General features: G+C 30.6%; 1 protein-coding gene across 1 annotated transcript in view; it reads right to left on the bottom strand.

Annotated features, from left to right (window-relative positions):
- LOC139501742 (uncharacterized) overlaps window positions 1–27164 on the bottom strand; it is a 100286-nt gene that overhangs the window by 23044 nt on the left and 50078 nt on the right. The window contains exons 22-32 of the mRNA XM_071290887.1: window positions 26870–26907; window positions 25948–26079; window positions 22553–22637; window positions 20465–20577; window positions 14301–14404; window positions 12020–12329; window positions 10845–10930; window positions 8254–8302; window positions 7749–7880; window positions 4975–5220; window positions 3568–3742 (exon numbers count right to left, since the gene is read on the bottom strand). Of these exons, the coding sequence (XP_071146988.1) occupies window positions 3568–3742; window positions 4975–5220; window positions 7749–7880; window positions 8254–8302; window positions 10845–10930; window positions 12020–12329; window positions 14301–14404; window positions 20465–20577; window positions 22553–22637; window positions 25948–26079; window positions 26870–26907 (1470 nt within the window). The remainder of the gene's footprint in view (window positions 1–3567; window positions 3743–4974; window positions 5221–7748; window positions 7881–8253; window positions 8303–10844; window positions 10931–12019; window positions 12330–14300; window positions 14405–20464; window positions 20578–22552; window positions 22638–25947; window positions 26080–26869; window positions 26908–27164) is intronic.

The raw sequence follows: 27164 nt of genomic DNA, 5'->3' as shown, positions 1-27164 counted from the left end.
TCACTGGTGAGTCTTTTGTAGACGAAACGTGCGTCTGGCGTATATATAAAATTTAGTCCTGGTATTTTTGATGATTTTATCTAATACAACACTGTCCCATGTTAGAAGAAATGTTTGGAGCAAACAAACGTGTATATTTCCGTCACATACTATATGTGCCACTTTATAGTCAGTTACCTGTGATTCATTGGTTTTCGTTTTTTGATGTGTATCATGTGTTATTTTCTACTAGAGTACTGTTCATCAGTCTGGATGTACATATGTTCCTTTAAAATTGTTTTATATTAAAAAAATATCATTACGGGGCTTTTTAGCATGTTCAGTGTAGTATAAATGTCCTTATTTATAGGATCTGTATGCCTTGAATAAAATATCCTTGTTTTTTCGAAAAATTAAAATTTTGTAAACAGGAAATTTAAAGAAAAAATGTTGTATATGATTCTCAAAGGTACCAGGATTGTAAACTGCATTTTACCCCAGGCCTATGTTTTGATTTAGCTATGTCGGCCATGTTGGTATGGGTGATCGGACATATTTTAGGTAAATACCCTTCTGATGATTGTGGCCAAATTTGTTTAAAAATTGAATTTAAAAGGCAATAACTCCTTAAGGGGTTAATTGACAATTTTGGTTCGATTGACTTATTTGTAGATCTTACTATGCTGAACATGATTGCTGTTTACAGGTTATTTTTATCCATAACAAAATATAAGATCATAACTCAAAACTGTAAAGTTCTTTAATATTACTAATTAAGGGACAGCAACCCAACAACTGGTTGTCTGATTCTTCTTAAAAATGCAGGGTAGATAAATCTCAACCAGTTGATCATTTCTACTTATGTCGGATTTGCTCTGAATGCTCAAGTTACAGAGATATAAGCCAAAAACTGTATTTTACCCCTATGTTCTATTTTTTGCTATGACGGCCATATTGGTTTGCAGGTGGGGTCATCAGACACATATTTTTAAAACAAGATACTCTAATGATGATTGTGGCAATGTTTGGTTAAATTTGTTTCAGAGGAGAGGATTTCTGTAAAGATTACAAAAATTGGTAAAAATTTACTATAAAGGTCACACATTGCTGACATTTATTGGACCTTTTGGATTATAGATCTTCATCTTTTATATAAGCTTTGGATTTCAAATATTTTGGCCACGAGCATCACTGAAGAGACATGTCTTGTCGAAATGCGCATCTGGTGCAACAAAATTGGTACCGTTAATTTTATTATTGCTGATGTTTACAGTTTATCTCTATCTACATGTATAATAAAAGTCAAGATAATAATCAAAAACTGCAAAATTTCCTTAAAACAAGAAGTAATTGTAACAGAATGCTGTTACGAAGTCTCCAAAAATAAATTAAGCTCCCATAATTAGTTATTCCCATAGTCTCATATTTGATTACATTTGTTTTATAATCACACACAATGATATACAAGGTTTAGAGGTGGGAATCACTACTGTTTACATGTTTTCAAATAGAAGGGTGTAGGGTGACCCCATATACTCCCCTATATTTGGTTTGATTTGTTTATCGTCCCATACAATAAATAAATGGTTTAGGGGTGGGGATCTCAACCTTTTACATGTTCTCTAACAAGAGGTAGTGGGGTGACCCTTAAGGACTTCCCTTTTCTTTCATTTGAATTGTTTTATTGTCCCATACAAGAATATATATGGTTTAAGGGTGAGGATCTGGATGGTTTACAAGTTTTCAAACAAGAGGGGTGGGGGTGAACCCAATAGACTTTCCTTTTATTTCATTTGATTTATTTTATTGTCCCATACAAGAATATATATGGTTTAGGGGTGAGGATCTGGACGGTTTACAAGTTTTCAAACAAGAGGGGTCGGGGTGAACCCCATAGACTTTCATTTTATTTCATTTGATATGTTTCGTCCCTTGCAAGAATATATATGGTTTAGTGGTGGGGATCTCGACTGTTTACAAGTTCTTCAACAAGAGGGGATGGGGCTGACCCCTAGGGACTTACTTTTTCTTTCATTTAATTTGCTTTATTGTCCCATGCAATAATATATATGGTTTAGGGGTTGGGATCTCGATCGTTTACAAGTTCTCAAACAAAAGGTTGTGGATGTGACCCCAATGACTTTCCTTTCCTTTTATTTCATTTGATTTGTTTTATTGTGCTATACAAGCATATAAAACTTATTTAGTTTAGGGGTGGGGATCTGGACCGTTTACAAGATAATAACACATTCTCAAATTTAAGGGGGTGGAGGTTACATTACATTTCATTTGATTTGTTTTATTGTCCTGTGCTCATTTATGAAGACTGCATAAGTTTATTACTTACAGATTTTAAGATATAGTTATTTGAATTTTGTTTTAAATAGCGGTATGGGCTTTGCTAATTGTTGATGGCCGTACATTGACCTATAGCTGTGTCATTATTTTGACGGATGTCTCAATCATACCGAGTCTTCTTTGTATATATTTGTAGCGTAGCAAAAGTTGGAAACAAAATTCATTTTTAATATTTGATACAATAAGAGATCACAAACGCATTCATTTCTATATGAATACAAATCATTGAAACATGTATATCGTTGAAAGTTACATTTTGTTTATTGACATTTACTATTTTGAGATGAGCGTCACTGATGAGTCTTATGTAGACGAAACGCGCGTCTGGCGTACTAAATTATAATCCTGGTACTTTTGATAAGTATTTATAAGTTTATATATTGAATTTGTTTTCAAATTTGTATGTTATTACATGTACATTGTGGTATGTGTAATATATCATAATGCATAACATAAGTACCAATGTTTACTTAAAAAAGTCTTTTAAGTGACGTATAAATATGTTTACGACTATAATATTATGTGTCGATGAATTCAAACAATAATAAATGCATCATAGATAAAATAATACTTTAAATTTATAAATATTTTTTTTGGGTATTTTATAAGAACTTAGAGGCGTCCATATAACTGGAATCAGTATTAATGTACCTTCTGAACTAGTTTAAAGGATTATCATTTTACAATTGCTTCTGTATTTAATTAGTTGAGAATGTAACAGATTGAAGGATTTCATATAGGCTCAACTAATACATATTGCAAGAAAATCGATAAGACTGCATGATTATGTAAAATTTAATCCTAACAACATATTTGAGTTTGAACCCTTAACCACTTTTGCTAAATAAGCAGCTTACCTTTGATAACAAAGGAAATTGATAATACTTACTTACAATTTGAAAATTAGTATTACCCTCTTAAATTATGACAGGATAACAACACGTTTGATCCTTCTAAACACTAATACTTGTATAGACGATCGTCTTTTTTATTATTATTATTTTCTTGTATGTTTTAGAAATACATTTACAATATAATACTGTCTAGATTACACAGTTTTTGCTATATTGTATTGAATGATAGTTTGTAAACCTCTTCGGTAAACAATTACATTACCTTGAATGCTGTCAATGTGACCACACACTTTGATGAAAAAAATGTTGTATGAACGATTTGTGAACATATTGAATAATATGTTAAAAACAATTTTCAAATTGAATATTTTCTTACTTGTATCGCCATCCAAATTAAGCTCTCCAAATAACATCCAGTAGCCAGTCATTGCTATTTTTTCCATTTCTTGCCAGCTGAACTCAGAATTAGGATATAATAATGCATAAAAAGATACATTGTAGCACGTCATTATAACGGCCATAATAATCATGAAAGAAAATGTATCTCGAAACTGAAATAAAAAATAAATGTACAATTCAGCGGACAGTTTTCCTTACAAATCTCCATAAGAGACAAAATTTTAACATGTTCAAATAAATAAATAAATATAGATCACCGTGAAGTATTCAACAATGAGTAAACCTTATATCACTGAGTCCTGAAAATGACAAATGCAAAACAAAAATGAAACGATAAAACTACAGTTTGCCTTCTCTTTCTTCAAATAAATAGAATTGGACCTTGTGGTACCTGCTTTAAATATGTAACGAATCTAAAACACAAATATTCTTCAATAATTTATTAGAATGTTTTGTAGAACAACGTTATATAATATTTAATCTTAAACAATATATTTGTATTTGCTGTATTTTGAAATAAGCTATCAGTTTTGTGTCAGAAAATGCCTGTTAAAAAGCGAAAAAATTGTACAGTAAATACTGTTTTACTGTACCAGGAATGTACTAGTTACAATGAACTTTTTGTTATCACAATGCTGGATTGTGGATTGGACCCTTTCTGATGAAGATTAATGTAGAAGGGTACTTTGAAATTCATGTGTACTATTATCATTTGTATACTGATGAAACTTGCTTTATAATTAAAAAAAAAAAAAAACACGTCGACATTCTAATGGGAACCAAAAGTGCACCTCACCTGATTGACCGTTTCTTATTTTCATATTTTAAGATATCCTTCAGACACTTTTAAACATAATGACCAGAAAAACATAGATCATCTAAATTTAAATTCAAGGTATATTGATGATGTTTTTTTTTCAATAACTTAATGGAGCCCACCGATACACCATTTAAAGAAAAAGAGATGCAAGAACTTGTAATTGTTCTACAAAAGGAAAAAGCAAACGCATCAAATGAATCCTTCTGACTGAAAGGTATAACAAGTATAAAAGCCGTCCATGTGAAGATTGCAGATATAACATAATTCCTTGTTAATTTCCTGACATCAGTGTTAAATTCAGATGAGATCGGAAGCTCATTTGTGACGATTGCATTGCAAACGAAATATCACATTGTTTAACTATTGCAGAACAAACAGGCTCCTTAAATTTGTGGATGAATGAATATTGCTAACGAAAATACCTGATATTCTTTCAGGTATATAATATTTTTTTCATTCTATTTTCTGTTTCAAATAATGGTTTGTCCGTCCACAATTGTAATTGCGTCGTATTCACGACTTATGAATTTTTATATGGATCATGCATTCTATATTCGTACATACCATTTGTTGAATCATAACCAACTTTGGTCCCAAAATTGAGGATATACAAAACAAATTCAGAATGCGTATGCATAGCAATATAAATGCGGCTATCAAACAGACTTTGGATGCATTCTGGAAATTTGAACCTTCGCCTAATTTCAACAGCATTCCACAGGTGTAAACTAATATCGACATCCAATCTAATATGTTCCACCAGCTAGTTATATATATCTTCCATCTTCGTCTCATAATTGCAACAAGGTGCTGAAAACAAAATATGCAATACACACTAAAATGAAACCGTTATTTTTTTGTTTCATTTTGTGTGTACTTACTTGCAGATTCAACTTTTTATCTTACTTAGCGGTTAAGTCAGAGTGCTACTCAGAACAAAGACTAAAAGAACAAACTGAATTTACATTCATAAGTACATGTACAGTCATTGCGAGTTGCCATTTTTTACCTACCTGTGCATTTAAATACTAGTCATGCACATCACATTACCATACATCATTATAACAGCATAAGTTGTGTAGTTGATGTACACAAATATAAAGTGTACATTGGATAATGAAAAGCAAAATTTTCAAAATCGCGAATCTGCTATAATGTACTGATTGTGTTGTTTTCCAATGTTAATATTAAAAAACAAGAATGTGTCCAAAGTACAAGGATGTCCCACTTGCACTATCATTTTCCATGTTCAATGAACCGTGAAATTAGTGAATAAACAGCTGCGCCATGAGCGCATGATACGCCTAACGTCTTGTGTAGAAGTTTTATGCAATAATCATAAATAGTTTCTGAGAAAGTTTTTAGCAATAACCATATATTGTTTTTTAGACACAGCGGGACATGTAAAACCCCCAACCCTGTTTTTTTGTTACAAAAAACTAAATATCAATAAAAGAAAACTTTGAATCATCACCAAAAAGTATACAGACCTTTAGATTAATAAAACAAAGAAGTCTGAAAGTTTTAAGCAATAATCATAAATTGTTTTTGAGAAACGGCACAACATGTAAAAAACCCTCCCCTTTTTTTACAAAATACTCAATAACTCAAAAAACAAATTTTGAATCATCACCAAAAAGTATACAGATCTTAAGATTAGTAAAACAAAGACATGTGTAAAATTTTAAGCAATGATCATAAATCATTTTTGAGATATGGTGCGACATGCAAAAAAACCCTCCCCCTTTTTTACAAAATACTCAATAACTCAAAAATGAAATTTTGAATCATCACCAAAAAGTATACAGATATTAAGATTAATATAACTAAGAAGTCTTTAAAGTTTTAAGCCATAATCAAGAATCGTTTTTGAGATACGGTGCGACATGTGAAAAAAAACCATCCCTGTTTTAGTTACAAAGTGCCGTAACTCAAAAAGTTTAAATCTTATTTTCACCAAAAAGTATACAGATCATTTTATCATCATAAGAAACAACTACATTAAGTTTCATGAAATTTGGATATAAGTCGTTCTCAAGTTACGGTGCGACATGTTTACGCCGGACAGACAGACGGACAGACGGACGGACGGACGAACGGAAGCACAGACCAGTAAACATAATGCCCCTCTACTATAAGTTGGGGTATAAAAAGAATACAGACTACAGAGTAAGAAATTCTAGGGAAAAAAATACAGATGTTTAAAGGACAACCTTTCGATTAAAATAAGTGATTAAACTAAATGCTGTAACATATGTATATGCCAACAAAAAAAAACCCAAGCATTCGACACGAACACTTTAAATTCATTAGAGAGAAATCAATGATGTGTTAGAGATACATGTTTATCATGCGTATGTTCTTGTAACAATTGTGGCAAAAGTTGTATTTGACTTGTGAACCACATTAAAAGGCCACCTATTCAATATATAGTAAAAAGGGATTAAACAAAAATCAATTGCTAAATGCATATTCTCATATATAACATATGTATCGGGAAAATACATTTTTAATCGTTTTAGTGTGTTTTTGATTGTTGCAAAAAAAAAGACAATATCAATCAAAACCGAGGAGTAAAAAAAGACTCACAGTACCAAAGGTCATTTACAGTTATAAATAATAAATAAGAAACAACACGAATTCCACTAAAACAGACAGTGTCAGCAGATCACCAACCATCGCAAAGAGTTCGAAAGTCAGAGTTTCGTAGTTCAATTGCGTTAATGGGTAGTCATTGTTATCTTTTAACAAAAGATATAATAATTTCTTATTTGGGCTTGTTGCTTTGTTGTATTTGTTTGCTGATCTGTTTACTTTAAATGATATGTTGTCGGCCCAGTTAACATCTTTTGTTATCATTAATCTACTGATAATCATATATCTTCGGTCAAATAATGTCCTCACGTCTTCTAACTTATATGCACAACTGCTTTTCAGCTTGCATCCCTATAAAATGAGACAATTTGTAATGGTAGATAATCAAGCCTATTTCTGAGAACCAAGCATGTCATAAATGAAGTCAGTATTGGAAAGCGAAAAGTACTAAGTAAGAAATAACACCTTAGTAATGACCATCGAACTATATAATCAACATAAGATTAATTTCCAACTCTTTGTTTCTGAAGTCTTACAATGCATCATACGAATTGTTTATCACAATAATATCCGCGATTTGAAAATCCACAAACAAGTATTTATTTTATTTTTTTGCGTTCAAAGACATTAAACTGATGCCTACGAATAAATGTGTTCTTTAAATTCGGAGTATTTACTTTAAATATCTTGTTTTACCATACAAAGAATACATTTAAAATTATTACAAAAAAGTTGCATATTACCTGCTTGTTTTCATCCACAAAGAAGCTGACCATTAAGGATATTACAAAATAGTCTGTATACGTGACTCCTACTTCACTGTAGTCAAAAAGCAACATGTATCCGTAAGCAAAGATAAGAGTTAAGAACCCAAGCTGTTCAAAGAAATAAGCAAGCATTTGTTAAATGTATATAATGCTGCAATGAGAATATTATACCTTGAAACGAATACATTTTTTTCAATATGCTATTCATTTTCCTTTTACCCATGCAACTATAAATAATATTTAAACTAGTGTAATGCTATCCACATATAACATATTATCAATATTCAAATTTAATAGCTTTTATAAAAAATTGTAAAACGACATGAACGATATGCAAGATAGATTAGAATGTTCACGTGTGATCAATTACGATGATGCATGGTCTGTCATTAAATATCCACAAGGAAAATGTGAAAAAGTCATTTTTCTTTTTAACTTCATAATTGTCTTAAATGAAAACAAAGGAACTAATTTTCCCTACCGTATGCATGAAAACCTTCATAAAAGGAAGCTTGTACTTCTTGTAAAACCTGAAATTATTATAAAGCCTTCAATACCGCATTCAATATTTTAAACGGAATTAAAACAATTGATTATCAATCGCAATTTATTGATGTGAATTGTAACATTTCTTGTTCAACTGTCTTAAACTGACTCAGAGAATTTAAGTTGATTTCATATGTATCTGATACGTACTGAAATAGACCACCCTTTGAAGTTATAAGGCTAAAATTAAATTTAAACGTAATATTAAATCAGTTTCAAATCAGCTTTTGTTAGGTTCTGGTTTTTTTCTAATTCAAGTTTGAAATTTTTATATTTTGTGTATCTGCCCAAATATTATGCAAAACACAGCTGTTTCAGAAGAAGTTAACAAAAAAATGATCAATTTGTTAAAATTATTTTGCTTAATCTGTCTAGTAAGGCAATTATTCTGAATACGACGAAAATCCATTCTATGTCTATAGACAAGATTATTTTGAATTGTAACTATATTGATAACATGCTCATCCGTTTTTTCCAGAACAAAAAAAATTAATTTCAAACAGAACGTCCTACGTCTAACGTACGCGTGTACTTTCGAATGAAAATGTTTCCAACATTAAGTTGTTTCAATTCTATGTAAAACGTCTGGCGTACTAAATTATAATCCTGGTACCTTTGATAACTATTAAACGACAACTACACATCCTTTAATTAGAACATACTCAACCCTTCTTGTCCATTGAAAAGTCATTTTTTACCCTCTAATGTTCATAGTGTATGGTTTTCCATGCACTATGAAATGCTATACATGAACGACTTTCCATTGCCAGTGAATTATGAAAGTGAACTATTAATAACTGTACTTATGAAGTGTACAATCCTTGAGGCATTTTCCCTGGGAAAAGAGCCTACCGTTTATACATGAAAGAGCAAAGATTAAAACAAAACATTTTGAATTTTAAGAAATTTTCATACATTTTCTAATGGTACACATATTAGAATAAAAAAAAAACAATGGGGGTAAGGATGTAGGTAAAATAATATTTATTTATTATATACCTAGCATATGAAGGAATTTTGTTTCTTTCAAGAAAACAATGCCAGACTGCTGATAAATAAAGCAAAGGATTTTTTTAAGAGAAACACAATACATATAGAATTATCAATAAAAAGTAAGCATTTAATTTTGAATGGTCTAAATTGAAATGGTTATACAGAGAGTTTTATATTTATAAAAAAAAAAAAATCAAAAAGAGGATTTATATAACATTGTGTTGCTTTTTTTAAAATAAAAAAAATCTCAAGATATATAAGTATTTAATTTTACCTGACGCAGAAGAAAAACAATTTATCTATTCGGTCCTCACAAACTATGTCAGTGCTATTTCATTCCATCCATTGAAATGATGATTACCTATGTTTTACATTTGTTTCATTATAAAAAGTGAACTCTTATTAAGGTTTGAATATTACAATGGGAAAGGCTAATTTTGTAAGGTCACTCGAAAGTGTGAATATGTTCTAAATTGGTCAGACAATACTTGGTCATGTTTTATGAAGATTTAAGCCCTCGACTTCGCATTGGGCTTAAATCTTCATAAAACATCTGACCAAGTATTGTCTAACCTATAAATAATCATAGAATGAACAGACTTAAGAAACTATTTGAAAACAAAGTTCAATCCAGATATTATTTACAAAAAATGTAATACTTCAATTTATGAATTAATAATTATTTAAATCAACCATGCTCACATATCTAATAATTTCTGTGTACTGTTATGATAAATGTCTCATAGTGCTTCTAATCTTTCTATTAATAAACACATTTTAGATACCAGGATTAATTTTATATATACACCAGACGTACGTTTCGTCTACAAAAGACTCATTAGCCACGCTCGAATCCTAAAATGTTCAAAAGGCAGAATAGAGTACGAAGTTGAAGAGTATAAACTGACTGGACTTACAAATTGTCGCACGAATCTTATAATGTTATAAAGAGTCATTTTGATCTAAAAATCTGAAATGCTCAGAAAAGATCATTCGGAGCCGAATCTGTGTTTTTCATAAGTTTTTCAGACAATTTATATAAAATATGATGCTGGTAAAACTCATTTGATCAGTCTAGACATGGATTTAAGAAATCTTAATAGTACTGAACTTAACAATTGATTTGTCTAATCATTAACTGAAAGACTGCAAAACAATTTTGATAACAATTAAGGTAGCTATATGTTTCATAACCGCGTGCAACGATTAACCATATAACACTACAATACACCATGATTTCTACTTTATACCAGAATATGTCAGAAATATTTTAACTAAACATCGGTGGTTTGACAACAAAATTAGGTTTTTAAAAAAATCCATGAGCACGGAAAACGGAACTCTTCTTTTTAAAACAACTAGAAAAGACTAACATGACTTAGTCAGTCTATGTCCAAGTACGTTGTATGCTATCTTCATAACATATTGTGACGTAGACATAACTATAATATGTGCATAATTACAAATAAACTATTATGGAGCATATTGTAAAACGAAACAAAAGTTAACATTTAAAAAAACATTCAAACTTACCAACGTAGAGGCCTGGCCTCCATATTGATCATTAACAACGGCAGCAAAACTATGTGAAATAGTGCCAATCCAATAAAGCACAAAATCTAAATAAAAGAACAATCACACAGTTATTTTCATAATATTAATACGTGTTATTTGTTAGGGTACAAGGTACCGTGACTATGTTAATGAATTTACAAATTGTACTAACAACATAAAATGTCAGCACTTTTACTGCAAGGAATATTACTTTGTATGGTGAATGATTTCTACTGATACAAAGACATACACTTTTTCGACTATTTATGTCATTTTGTATTGCTCTAGTGCAACTATCAGTAGTAACTTATTTATTTCGAATAAAATGTGAAACTTGACAATTAAAAGGTTTATCATAATAAAAAAAAAAGATTTAAAACAATAATAACTACATGTATATCTCTTGAAAATAAAGTAACATCACTTCATTATCAGAGATCGAAAATGTTCACCTCTCTGTTTATATTAATTGTGTTATTTTGAACAGATTTCAAGAATACTTTTACGAAACAAAGAATAATGTATTAACGAAATTGACATTATTATTTGTTAATTTATTAAAAAAATGTGTTTTTCGCGTGTCCACCTAACCACCTTAGATATGTAAAAAAAAACAATTTTAAATTTACGAATGTTTGTACGATACGCGTTAAAGTAGGTATTACAAATAACAAGTAGCGTTACATAAGAATTTTTCGTTAGTATATATCAAATATCGCAAATATAATTATTCATTACTTCTCGTTATGTACGGTTTGTGTAAATCTTATTAATTTAGAATTGTAATGAAAAATACTTTTGAGAATAACGAGGTTCTGTCATATTCATACTCGTGCTATATGCCATTGTGTCTTTATTCTAAACGACTAAACAAACAAACTTAATTATGAATGCCTTTTTAATAATTCACATTTCATTATCATGACTATTACATCATTTCGTCATATGAATTAGAATAAGAATTAACTGCTTCATTGTTTGCAATGTTTTTCTTCTGTTTTGTTATCGTTTAGATATTTGAATTAAGCCTTGTTTTTATGATAGAATTTCTTGAATACTCAATTGAGCTGATCTTATTCATCAAATCGGGATTCTGTATGACATAACATGCATAAGTTAATTATTGAAAAGGTAATTCATTATATTCAACAAACCGTTCGGAAATCAAACTGGTCTGTACCGTACCACATTGTATTTAAGATATCCTTGACTATGCTGTCGTCAAAAAACATTTTATTTTCAGTCTTGATAGCAGTTTCTAAATATCCACGACTCAAAAGTAATTGTCCGGCATGATTGATATAGTCACCCAATTCTCTTTTTCCATTGTTCTTTGAATAATGTTTATTATACTTCTGAATTGTGTGTTCTTTCTTTTTCGATGTATCTTTCTCATGTTTCTGTCTTTTTTTGTCAGCATAGTGAATGCAGCTAATAATACGGATCGCTCTCTGTGTGAACGCCCTAGAAAAAAAAAGATTCGGAAATAAATTACATTGTTTTTTAATTTTGATTGTAGACTTGCGAAACAAATTATCAAATATTCTGTAAATATGCAAAATTTAAATAAAAAAAAAATAGTGTAAAAATCCAAATCAAGCATTGACGACCACGTTATTAATTAGACGTTGTTCGAGCTATTTTTGTAGTAACAGGGTGTAGGATGCTTGCAATTCGACCAGTTTTCTCTAGAGGTAAAATGGTGGTAATAACACATTGGTCACCGTCTGGCCTTCAACTATTATCAATTCCATAGTGTATTATAGGTTATATAGGCCTTAAATGTTTACAAAATTTTGATCAATTCCTACAAATTGATCAACGAACAATTAATATAAGGAACAAAACCACTAATTCGGCCCAATCAGAAAGAACAGTAAAGAGGGTAGAATATATGTTAAAAAAATCTTACGCATTGTAGTAAATTTGTAAATATGTAAATTATTCTGATAGTTTTGGCATTACATAGAAGCTAACGGAATTTTGTTCACTTTAAAGGCATTATTTATAGTTGTCTTTTCAAGAAAAAAATATATATGCAATTACTATAGGGTGGCAGATTTGCCTTCTTGCTCAGATCAAAAGAACCAGTGTTTGCAAACAGTGCACTTCAATTTGTCATTTGTTTAAATGATTTTTTGTTTCTTTCGGCACAATTCAAGAAATAGTTTAGTTTTTACTTAAAATAATAACTACATTAAAATATTGTTATTAAATCGTGTTGACAAATATTGCGGCTCAACAAATGGCCTTCTTACCTGTATTATTACTGATCTATTTTTACACCTTATACATTATGTATCAGTATAGTTAAAACTTGTGACACTTGAAGAAGACCATTTGTTGAGCCGAAATAGTTGTCAACACGATTTAATAACAACATTTTCGTATAATAACATCTTATATCAGTACCGTTGTGCAAATTTGTAGACTGATATATATATATATATATTTTAACAAGAAATTTCTTTACACGCAATCATAATTTTGAACGTTGTTTATATTTTTCGTTTAAACTGAAAATATAGTAGGTTTTTCACTACAAGTTACGAAAAGGCATAGTTTTAATACGGTTTGACTATCTATCTATCTAATTTGAGGACTGTCTGTGTAGCATTATTTTTCATAAAGAGCAATCTGACTTTGAATTGGAGTTTTTAAAAACTAGATCTGACATACATTAAAAATTAAACCGATACTTTTCTTTACTTTAAAAAAGAAATATACCTTATTTAAAAATTGGTTATCTTTGTAGAAATGTTAAATGATGATAATATGTAATGCAAACCAAGTGAATCTTTTGTTTCACAGATTCATCGCCTGTTAGTCAATCTGTTTAAACTATCGCAGTTCATTTGTCGTATTAAATAACTATTATTTAAAGTGATTGTTCTCTGTGTATTTTATCACTTGCACCCTTAATATGCCTAGACTTAGAGAAATCTATCACTCATTGATTAAGTCGCCTGAGTAAAAAGAAAATATTTTTAAACAAATAAAATACACGTTTTTCGTTTCAAAGAAATTGAAATGGTCCCAGTGAAAATACTTTATAGAAACCAATAGCTATTGTATGTATTATATTGGACAAAAGAACTGCCAAAAGTTTAAATAGATTAACCAATAGTTGGTAATTCGGTTGAAATGTCAAGAATTGAATTTCTGACAACAAATAACATCATTTTAGAAGCACTTCTATGAAAATATATTGATCCATTGACAACACTTATTCCAAGACCAAGCTTAACTTATCAAAATTAAATATCTCATAGTTCAAAAGACGCATGTCATCATATTTCGTTTACTGTTTTCGTATATCTGTTTATAAATCATTTTAATCAATATTTAGTAATGCAAGATATGCAAAGCAAATGAAATAGAATTTTATGAAAAAGTATTTATTCAAAAGTCATGTTGGTGTGTATTTATAATTACAGTCTTAAACGTTGCAATCTTTCTTTTAAAACAGGATTTGTTATCCCATTGTTAGCAACATCATGTAGTATGGAACATCCAAGCAGAATATGGCGAATCTTAATCTGCAATTAAAATAAACTGTCATAAGTAACATGATCATATATTTATATGTACAATGATTACATGTCCTTAAAGTTTAAAACAGCAACAGTTGTCCTTTTCTAGTTTAAAAATTTCAATTTCTAAAGGGAAACTCAATATATTTCTTTGCCTCCATCATACGGTGTTAATATAACTCAACTTGTTCGTTATGCCTGTGTGTGATGTGATGTCATAGAATTTTACGATCGTAATCAATGCATCACTGGTAAATTGTTAAGTCGGGGGGATTCATTATCATAAAATACTTTACACTTTTACTAAATTCTTTCATTGATAGAAAGATTTAGCTGTACCTAAATAATACGGTATTTCATATCCTATCCTCAATTTTACGATAATATTGTTCTTAAAGCGCGGAAATCACTTTGTGATCAATGTAAAATCATCGAACCTTTAAACAAACTTATAAGTAAAGGATATCTTAACAATGTTGTATTTAGATCTTTGAATATAGTTTACTTTGGCAAAAATATCGATCTTGCCATTAGCAAATTAAAACAGAACTTATTTGGTATTCTTTCCAAATTGGGTTAATAAAGGCAACAGTAGTATATTTCTGTTCGAAAGTCATAACTCCATTGAGAAAAAACAAATCCAGGTTCAAAACTATAACTGACGGAAATACATCAACCGTAAGAGGAAAAACAACAAAACAACAGAAAAACTGAAGGGTAACAAATAATTAAATAACAAAACACAGAGAAATGAACTCCAAGACAACAAGTATCATTTACCTGGCTTGACACAGGACATTTAAAGAAAAACATAGTGGGTTGATTTTTGTTTTGTGGCTAGCCAAACTTCGCGCTTTTGTGTCAATGTTAAATATAAAACTAAAATGACAACATTACATGACAAAATTATAGGTCAAATAAACCAAGAACATTTAGGCAGAGAAATAAAAAAAAAACCAATACAATATGACATTTCAACATGCTGTTAATCATCAAACATGTCAAGATACCAGGCTTGTAATTTAAAAGAGCCAGACGGGCTTTTCGTCTACTCATCAGTGACTTGCAGATCAAAAAAGTAAAGTAAGCCAAACAAGTACAAAGTAAGAGAGCATTGATGACCCACAATTCCGAAAAGTTGTGCCAGATACGGCTATGGTTGTCTTTTTCTTGGAAAAGAAAATCCTTAATTTTTTGAATAATTCGTTATTTTACAAACAGTACATTTATAAAAATTACCATAAGATTGCTATTTATGTCAAAAAAAGTAGTGTGTAACCACAGACTAAAAACGAACACGTACATAAATACACGTTCACCTTCGTTTTTTTAATTTAGATCCTAACTCATAATGTCCTATTGCCTGTCAATGCTTTTTGATTTGGCATTGCACAATTAAAGTCGTCTTTCACTGTCCATGACGTTAAAACACTAAATCCCTGAGATGTGTTTTAGTTAATTTAAGTTTCTGATGCATGATTTTGTATTATCAACTTGTTTTGGCTTTTACTAGCTTTTAGTAACTGTGAATACCCTACAACCGTACGTTCGTGTTCATTTTACCTGTTAATAAAATTGTTATGGGTTTTTTCTTGGCATTTATTGTTTAATTGTTTTAAGTTATATCACGTGTCACTATTTGTTATTTAATTATTCCAACTTTGATATTTGTTTGGTATGCCTATAATTAAATGTTCACTCCTGCACTCGTACTTTGAACAACAAACTCATGTATTTAGTAAAAATATTTCTGTTACTCCATTACTTCACAAAATTATTCCCATGTACCTGTGGACATTAATTTTTGGCGACGTTTTATTCAAGGTTTACATCTTTGTATCATGTATATGGTGGACATGTTGTTCAATGATACGGTTGACTTTCTGATATTGTTTATTATCTGACCCCTTATTTTATTGATTTTTTATAAACATTGTGTCATAGATTTTTTTTTTCGTTCAATTATTCACTTGTTTGTTTTAATATATCTTTTGATTGAGATCAGCCTTTGCACTTAATATTTTATATTGTATCTTTCTATGTTGTGGTGTCTCAATACGGTTGATTAAAAAAGGTTTTATTGTAATGAGAAACAGATACGATTTAAATGGAACAGTAACAAAGCTCAGTTGTGCAAAGATCTAATAGTCAATCCGACTTCCTTAGCAGGTTTAAATGATATTTTAGAATTAATAGACAGCAATACAAATGACGCTGCCAAGGCATTAGTATCTCACTTGCAAAATATTTGTACAGAAGCTGGTTTATTATCATGTCATAATAAAAGCAGTGAACGTGCTATTAACAATCAGGAATGGTTTGACTCAGAATGTGTGTCTATGAAAAGAAAAAAGTGTAAATTATTAAATGATTTTCGAGCAACTAGCAATGCTGACATACTACAAGAATATGTTAAAACGAAACAAAATTTTAACAAGTTGTGTGTAACTAAACAAAAACAACACAAAGAGAATAAGAAAACTGAATTATGTAATATTGCTAAAACTGGAGATTCTTGTAAATTTTGGAAATTGATAAAATCAGTTATTAGTAAATCTAATATACCTAGGTCAAATATTTCTAGTGAAGAATGGAAAACTTATTTTTCTGACCTTTTGAACCCTGAAATAATAGATAAAGATGTAAATTTTTCTGAATTTGTTGATAATTTTGTACAGGCTCATAATACTGAATGTGATTTATGTATTGATGAAAATTTTTCATATTTAGACAGTGATATTACTAGTGAAGAAATTTTAAGTGAAATAAAAAAGCTTAAAAATAATAAATCACCAGGTGAAGATGGTTTATCAGGGGAATTTTATAAATGTTTATCTTCAACACTTCTGCCAGTGTTGTTAAAATTATTTAATGAAATATTTCACACTGGAGATTTTCCAGAATGTTGGTCTACTGCTATTATTATTACATTGTTCAAAAAAGGCGATAGAAATGATTGTGGTAACTATCGTGGCATATCACTTTTATGTGTTATAAGTAAAATTTTTATGGGTATTATTTGTAATAGATTAAAAGTATGGTCAGATTTGAACGAGCATTTAATAGAAGAACAAGCTGGTTTTCGCAGTGGCTATTCCACAATAGATAATATTTTCATACTGTGTAGTATTATTATGAAATATTTATCAAAGAAAAAGGGTGTTCTGTACTGTGCATTCATTGATTTTAGCAAAGCCTTTGATGGCATCAATCGTTCAAAACTTTTTTATATATTGTTAAGTAAAAATTTACATGGCAGAATGATAAAGCTATTGCAAAACATTTATGGCAATGTCAAAGCAAAAGTTAAAACAACTGATGGATTATCAGAAACTTTTACATGTAATTCTGGTGTGAGACAAGGTTGTACTTTAAGTCCTTGGTTATTTGCAATGTATATAAATGAACTTGCAACTGAAATTGAGAACAGTGGTGGAAATGGCATCTTTATACATGAGAACTTTCATAACGTTATGCTACTACTCTTTGCAGACGATCTTGCACTTATAGCCGATACACCAATTGATCTACAGAGAAGATTAAACAATTTAGAAAAGTATTGCGAAAAGTGGAATATGACTATAAACATGGACAAATCAAATATTGTTGTATTTAAAAATGGAGGTAAATTATCTAAAAACGAGAAGTGGTACTTCAATAATGAACCTTTAAAAGTTGTCAGTTATTATAAATATTTAGGAATATATTTTTCCAATAGACTGAAATGGACTTACTGTTGCAAAACATTACGAATGCAGTGTGAAAAGGCTCTGAACATGATAAAACATTGTATGTGTAAACTTGGAACTAGAGATATAAATCTTGGATTTAAGTTATTTGACTCTATGGTTGCTCCAATTCTTTATTATGGTGCAGAATTATGGGGAACAGAGAAAGTGAAAGACATTGAAACTGTTCAAAATAAATTTTGTAAATGGCTACTTGGAATGGGCCAAAAGACTAATAATCACATAGCAAGAGGTGAATGTGGCCGTCATGAACTATATATAAATTATGTGTGTAAACCTATTAAGTATTTTCTACACTTACAATGCATGGATGATAACAGACTTCCAAAACTATGCTATCGTATGATGTATAAAATGAATGAAAATGGACGTTTAAATTGGTGTTCTAAAGTGCAAAGACTATTATTTTCAAATGGATTTGGTGTTGTATGGGAAAGTCAAAGTGTTGGAGATGCAAAATTGTTTTTACATTTATTTAAACAGAGACTTACAGATATAAACTTACAATCTTGGTCAGATTATATTGGCAACTCATCAAAGTGTGCTTTTTATTCAAAAGTTAAGGATTATATTTGTATAAATGAAAATATACAGAAACTGTCATATAATCTTAGATATGAAATTTTTTCAATTTTATGTTCAAACCATAAGCTAGCTATTGAACAAGGTAGACATGAAAACCAACCAAGGGAAAATAGGTTGTGTAAAATTTGTAATACAAATGAAATAGAAGATGAATTCCATTTTGTACTTGTTTGTCCAATTTTGGCTGACAAAAGGAGAAATTTTTTACCATTATGGTGTCAAAGTAATTGTAACAGAGACACTTTAACTAGTCTTTTTAGAACAGAAAATTTAATTACTTTGAAAAATCTGGCTGTATTTTTGAAAAAAGCTAAATGCTGTAGAGAAGAAGTCTTGTCACTATGACTTGATAAAATGAATATACTTAATAAATAAATAAATAAATTTATTACAAATACAAGTTTATAAAACTTTTTGAAAATTAATAGATATATATATATATGTTGGTAATATGTGTGTGTTGTATTGTTTAATATATGTTATTATTGAACTGTAGTTGATATTAAATTGTGAATTTATAAATGTACCGTGGGCTGGAGGCCTGTTTTTGTACAATAAACTTGAAAAAAAAAAAAAAAAAAAAAAAAAAAAAAAAAAAAAAAGGTTTTGAGTGGTTGTCGTTTGCTGATGTGGTTCATAAAAGTTTCTCGTCTCATGTTATTATATAGATTAGACCGTTTGATTTTCCTGTCTGAAAGGTTTTCACTAATAATTGTATAGGACCCTTTATGGCTTGCGGTTCGGTGTGATTCAAGGCTCGGTGTTGAAGACAGTACTTTGACCTTCAATAATTAAGTATGAATGACAATATCGCAATAATAACTGCACGCAATAATGTCTGAAAAAGGTACATTTACAAATTGTGACCTTGATTAAAAGAGTTATCTCTTTGGCACCCATACCACATCTTTTCACATCTATCTATGCTCATGTTGACATTGATAAGCTGCACATTGGTGGGAATTTAGATGTGGCCAAATATAACATGTTAAATGCCTACACATGTTAAAATGAGTATAGAGTATGCAATAAAGGAACTATCTAGATGATTACATGTCGTATACAACACATACGGTATGGTGTTAGATTGAGGCGTACAAAAACCCCATTGGGATATTCGGCTGTTGTCGTTTCAACGTTATGAATTAAGTTCATATTTGATATTGTTATAAACAGGTAACAGGATTAATATATGATGTTTTAATTTTGCGACTGCCCTGAGTCAGGAGCCTCTGGCCTTTGTTAGTCTGGAATGAGTTTTAATTTCAGGTTTTTGAGTATAATTCGGAATTTAGTATGACGTCCACCATCACTGAACTAGTATGAATATTTGTTTAGGGACCAGCTGAAGGACGCCTCCGGGTGCGGGTGTTTCTCGCTACATTGAAGACTCATTGTTGTAGCTTTGACACATTCCCCATTTCCATTCTCAATTTTATTTTATATGAACATGTTATGTAAATACATATATTTTACTCTGATAAAAAAATATATATGATGTAAACAGTAAGTTTGTTAGCATGTGTCAAACATATGATGTGCTTTTTTCAACACAACTTTGTTACAAAGTGAAGTAAGGATATCAGTATCTACTATTTACCTCGACATCTCGAGGTTCGTTTCGATTGTGAGCTATTCGACTATACAAACGTATGGGGATGTTACATATATTTGTGTACTACTTAATATAAATACATGTACATTGGTGTAAATATCTATGATTTAATCTTACGTATCCTGTTTCTATCAGCTGTTTTGCACCAGCATAGTATTGTTTTTGGAGCAACGTACAAAATATAAAACCAAACATTTCCGATTTCGAACGTTCCAGTTGTAATGTATCACCTTTGAAATATAAAATTAATTGATTTTACTTTTTTTTACCTGTGACAAATAATATGTGATGTTGGGAAGAACGATATACACTCCTACAAATTGGACTAAGTAAAATGTTACATGAAACTCACATAATATAAATGCTGTATCCTTTCATGGAATATTTCTATGATTATATTTATTTATATGAATACATGAGCACTAATGCAATCCCACGTACAAAAACATTTTATTTGACAAGTATGAGATTATTACAATCATAAGTCCTTCGTGGCTAAAATGAACATTACATTGAATGACACATAGTAGGACTAACCTTGTTTGTATTGGATACATTTGCTTCGTAAAATTCAAAACAAACAACGGTATATATTGTCGGTTCATCTGCATGTTCGACGAAAGAATTGGCCTTTAGATTGACAAAAATTCTGCCCACAGTGACAGTTGATCTTCAAAAAATACTGTGAAACTGTAGCTCGCGAAGTTGCATTAACCATATGTGGATTCTAAAAACACTCTAAAGACTTTTGATACATGTAATGTTAATCTAGATCTTTTTTCTGAAATTAGTTCTATCTTAACTTTGGCTTTTTCAACCCTGTTTTTCATCATACCCAATGCATATTTTCAACCATGTCCTAGATGTACCAACTATCAATAGTGTTAAAATCGACTAGTCGAGACTCTATCGATGTTTGCTTAAACATGAATGATCAACAAATACATTACCAGATGTCGATACTTTCGATATCAACAATGTCGACACGATATGGAATCAATATCGGTTTTAGTTTTAAAAAATTCCATGGCCAACCCTGACCCGATGTCGATATGTCGGTGCCATGTTAAAAGTCGTTTTTTATAAAGACTGATATGTCAGATTTTACAATGAATATTGCGATGGAGTTTACATTTAGATCACTAGAATATATTTTAAAAAAAATATGAATACCAGAGACACATTAAAAATATTGGATTGGAAAAAAAGGAATTTTAAAATAAGTTACTAAACAGATTACTTACCCTATAAACAAATGCGTCAGAAAGGAAATCATACAAGTATTACTTTTTCTTACAATGTTTATTGAAAAAACTAAAGGACATTTATTTTACTTATAAAAGAAATTACAACACAACATAGTCATTAACCTTAGACACATCAATCATTAATAATTTACAGGGGGAAAAAAGAAATTGTTAAAAATAAAGACAAGCATAATAATGGCTCTTCATAATTAAATGAAATAGCTTAAACACGCACATGAGATATCAACATAGGTTCAAACTGTATAGTATTTATTATCATGGTCATAATTCAAAAATAAAGTAATTGATGATTTCAGAGGGTGGTAAAGGGTTATTTTCGTGCAACATGTTTTGTCATTTAATTTCACGTGCAGACGTGAAAAAAGATCAACGTGCAAGAAATTTTGAATTGCTCGTTCATCGTGAAATGGCAATTCTATTTCGCGTTTATCCGTAGATGTACCCCTTTACACCCCTCATTTCACATTTTAAAGTCATTATACGTTAAAGTATGTTATGTAAATTCATCACTTTTTGTTGATTTTTCCCCCCATTTATTCCTTTTTTTAAATCTTTGTATTATTGTTTATCTGTTTTATTAGTTAATCGTAAAAAAAATGGGGATATATGCCTCTTTGTAAAAATTTAATCACATCTTGACAATCATTATGCAATTTAACCACACACTGGTGGATTTTTATGATAGTTGAAAGATTTACAATGAAGTGCTCTGTCAAATATGTGTTTGATTATTCTCACCGAGTTGTGGTGTTGATTAACCAAGACGAGATCACATTACCATTATACTTATGTAGATGATTTAGTAAGCCTGTACCTTGTTGAATATATTACAGTTGCAGTTTCAATTTTGGAACTATTTATTTCAATACTATGCAGATATTTTTAACTTTTTTCTGTAGATAACAAGATATAGTCATTTTAATCATACAAATCTTACCTTCAAAATCAAGGGCTTTGTATGCCATACGCGTCGAGTATTGCAGATGTGACCAGAGTCCCGTTTTCATTTCCGAAGTCATATCCTACACAAAATAAAACAACACGTACAAATGTATTCAACTTTAATGTCTGTTTGTGATAAAAACATGTACTCATCAGGTTCTTTGTGTTCTTTACTTCTCTCAGAATTTTTTTAAGCATTAAAATTGAAATATCCTTTTTAAGTCATCGGTGAACTATAATTTTTATTATTATTTTGAAATAAGCTATACTTAAACTAAACACTTTTAAATTTAGGCGATTTCTGTAATTTAATTATATTATATTTCGATAATACCTATATTTCTCCTATTAGTTCAACAGAAAAAAAAGTACATCAACAAAAATGCATGTTTCTTTCGAAAGCAGATTGTGAGCAGCTTAAGTGAACGGTGACACCTTTTTATTTTTTTTTTATATTAAGTAAATGGTCAAGTTGAATTATAGAAAAAAAATAGCGAAATCCTATATTTTAAAGAATAATTCTATTTATACCCGCGAGCCCCCTTAGACGCTAGCGTATGATTAATATCTCTCTTTTTGATAGACAACTTTTTTCTTATTTGAAAATCTAAAAAAACAGTTTGGTCAAGATAAACATTTGTATAATGAAAAAGCCCACGTTATATGTTTTTGTTTAAAAGGAGGCTGATTAAACGAATACGAATAATTAGTAGGGATCGACTCAATTATGTAGTGTTTGTAATAGGACAAAGCTTATGCTTAAACTATCGCAGTCAAAATTGAACTGGCTATATATAATTCCCTTTCTTAATTTATATAACCTCCTAATGTTCTTAGTACTTTCAAAATTTGTAGATGTCATTTAGTAATTTGTTGTGCTTGATTTTTATATTACAAGAGTCCATATCCCATTTACATGACAAATATGTTGTTGTCCCCGCAGATAAAGCCCTAAACAACATCGTTTTTGTGTATAAAACTCATTGCATTAACTGCTTGATAAACGCATTAGGTATTGACAATTCACTTGGAAACTCAGTATATACCCTCAAGACACTTATCAAAGAGGAAATCCTGGATAATCATAGGTCTGTTCTATGTTCCTTTGGAATTTCAACCAAAAATGAAGAACTGGATCTGCAATCACTGTATTAAATACCTAAACTATATAAGTGTCCTTACAAACAACGGTATATTGCTGGGTCTTCCAAGTGCTCCACGAAACTTCTTTCTAAATTATTAACATCTATTTGTATCAGCAATCAACGACGGGCTTCAAATTTATTGTGAAACTGCCTATTCTAGAGGGGGCGTGAATCAGATGTGGATACTTAAAAATTCCAAAGATCTTTTAAAGTACATACAATCTAACTCTCTTTCATCTTGTAACAGTATTAAAACATTTAACTTTTCTACTCTTTACACAAGTATTCCACATTCCAAACTAAAAGACAAATTGAAAGAGTTGGTATTGCTTTGCTTCATAAAAAAGAATGGCCAACGTAGATACAAGTATCTTGTCTAAGGGAAGGATAAATCCTACTTTGTAAAGGATTACTCTGATTTAAACAAAAAAATCCCTTAAACTGATATTATCAAGATGCTTGATTTCTTGATTGACAACATATTTGTTACGTTCGGAGGACGTGTTTTTCAACAGACTGTCGACATTCCAATGGGAACAAACTGTGTCCCTCTACTTGCCGACTTGTTTCTTTCTTATTATGAGGCTGATTTCGTGCAGGATTGTCTTTGGTAAGTGTCGTAAGGGTATATTTGAGTTTCGAAGTGAATTGTCAATACCTAATTCGCTTATCAAGCAGTTAATGTAATGAGTTTTACACACAAAACGATGTTGTTTGGGGCTTTATCTGCGGGGACAACAACATATTAGTCATGGAGGTAGGATAGGTGTTTTGCAACATTTGGGTCTTTAAAGATTGACGTAGCATGGGCATTGATAGACCCATTCAGTTTCTTAATTCTGATTTGTATCAACGACCTCACTGACTTAATCTATTCGGAAAGAGTGTCTACATCTTCCTTTTCGCGCTAAGTCCATTGCCTGGCATAATCCTCAACTGAATCCATCAAAATTTTAAAGTTGTATTTCCAATTGATGGATTTAGGCTCACGATATTTCGGATCTTTCGATAACACATTTCGTAGAGAAGTGTTATTAACAATGCTGAGGTCACCGGTTTAACTCTACTTTCCGCTATATAGATGATGTTCTTTCACTAAATAATTCAAAATTTGGTGACTATGTGGAACGCATCTATCCCATTAAACAACAGATAAAGGATACTACAGATACAGTTAAGTCGGCCTAATATCTTGACTTGCATCTAAAAATTGACAATGAGGGTCGGTTGTAAACAAAACTTTACGACAAAAGAGATGATTTCAGCTTTCCAATCCATTTTCTAAGTAGCACCATTCCAGCAGCACCTGCATACGGGGTATATATCTCCCAATTGATACGATACTCCCGGGCCTGCATTTCCTATCATGATTTCCTTGATAGAGGGTTGCTGATCAGAAGGAAGATATTAAACCAAGAGTTCCAAATGGTGAAGTTGAAGTCATCCCTTCGTAAATTTTCGTTTCTGTGTGTGTAACATTTTACGTTTTTTTCCGTTGTGTCGTTTGTTTTCTCCTATAGATTAGTGTGAATTCACATTACTATAAGACGTGTCACGGTACTTTTCTATCGCAAATTCATGTATTTGGTTGATGTTATATTGGTTATTCTCATCGGATTTTGTCTAATGCTTAGTCCGTTGCTGTGTGTGTTACATTTTAATGTTGTGTCGTTGTTCTCCTCTTATATTTAATGCGTTTCCCTCAGTTTTAGTTTGTGACCCCGATTTTGTTTTTTGTCCATAGATTTATGAGTTTTGAACAGCGGTATACTACTGTTGCCTTTATTTACGGACGCCATCACGAGTTGGTTGACCGTTATGTAAGAACCGTTTAAGAATGATACCGGGTATGTTCCTTACGTCGTAACTACAATCCCCTTCCCTTTCATGAATGTGACCTACCAAATTAGACTATCTAACGGATTTGTTATCACATAAGCAACACTACGGGTGTCTCATGTGGAGCAGGATCTGCTTACCCTTCTGGAGCACCTGAGATGACCCCTAGTTTTTACCGGGGTTCCTGTTGTTTATTCTTTAGTTTTCTATGGTGTGTCATGTGTACTATTGTTTGTCTGTTTTTTATTTTAAGCCATGTCGTTGTCAGTTTGTTTTAGATTTATGAGTTTGACTGTCCCTTTGGTATCTCTCGTCCCTCTTTTACATAAATCATTGATTAATTCAAAGCCAACGTATTAAATTAATGTTTACTCTGCAAAAGGTAAATCGTGAAGACAAAACTTACCTTCTCATGAATGTAATTAATTGATTTAAGATTGAATGACTTTTTCATTTGCTCTTTAGGGATGTTCCACTTTCCTTCCTTTAAAAGGTACATCGACAAAGCGTCTAGGAAAATCGCAGTACTATTTGATTTCTGAAATGTAGTACCTTAACTATGTAAATATTGCAGTGGAAAACTTGAAAAATAGCACAACCATACATTTACCAATTGTGAATTCTTTAATTAGCCATCAACATGTTTTTTCAATGTTACAAAATGTTACATATCTTTAAAATGTATTGCAAAACTCTAGGAACGCGTAGTAAAACTATCAAAAGAATGAAATAGGACCAGTTATTAGCTAATGTTTCTGTTAGATATGTCTATGAGTTTATAAATTATAACTATTAACTTTCAGCCCTGGTATCTATAATGAGTTTATTAGCCCCTATCAGATCGTATCAAGAGTATGTTTGCATTCACCCCAAAAAAATCGAGTAAGACATAAAACATGAAGAATACATTTCTGCTAATATTTTTTTTTATTATTTTGTTATCTCTCATATTTTGTTCAAACAAAATAATAAAAATACTTTTCTCTGAGATGAATAATCTATTATAATTGATCAATAGAACAGTATATCCTTGATAAAAACTCAAAGAGTTTTCAAATCTCGTAGAACAGTTGTAAAACAAGATATACCATTGCTCTGTTGTATAACATATATCACGTACATATAATTCTATATTTCAAAAATTTATCACATAACACTTTAAGATTCACAAGAACATTTCTCCAATGGAAGTAAATATTAACGGGACATTATTCTATGTTGTCTTTGCAAAGGCTTTCAAATTGTTTGAATTATGATACATAGGAATACAATTTCAAAAAGGACAACTGTTTGAAACACAGCTCTGTTTGTCTCTTGATTTTACTTACTTTTGTCGACCTTTCAGACGAATTCTCCTCCATTGACACTGAAAAAAGAATAAGTGTAAACATGTAATCAAAATACAATTATATTTGAGAACTTGCACTTGTTTCACAATTTGGAATATTTTTCAATAATGATCGTTCAAACGAACTGTTTGTTTTCATTGAGGTTCCAATATTCAAACATTTGAAACGAACTGACTCGTTCATATGTTATGAATGTGAATAGAATTAAGAGGATGTGGTATGAGTGTCAATGAGACAACTGCCCATCAAATTATCAATGTTTTACATATAACAT

Source organism: Mytilus edulis, chromosome 13 (genome assembly GCF_963676685.1).
Source record: "Mytilus edulis chromosome 13, xbMytEdul2.2, whole genome shotgun sequence".
Lineage (NCBI taxonomy): Eukaryota > Metazoa > Mollusca > Bivalvia > Mytilida > Mytilidae > Mytilus > Mytilus edulis.
The sequence above is the reverse complement of the archived record's forward strand: the minus strand, read 5'-3'. Positions and strand labels throughout refer to the sequence as shown.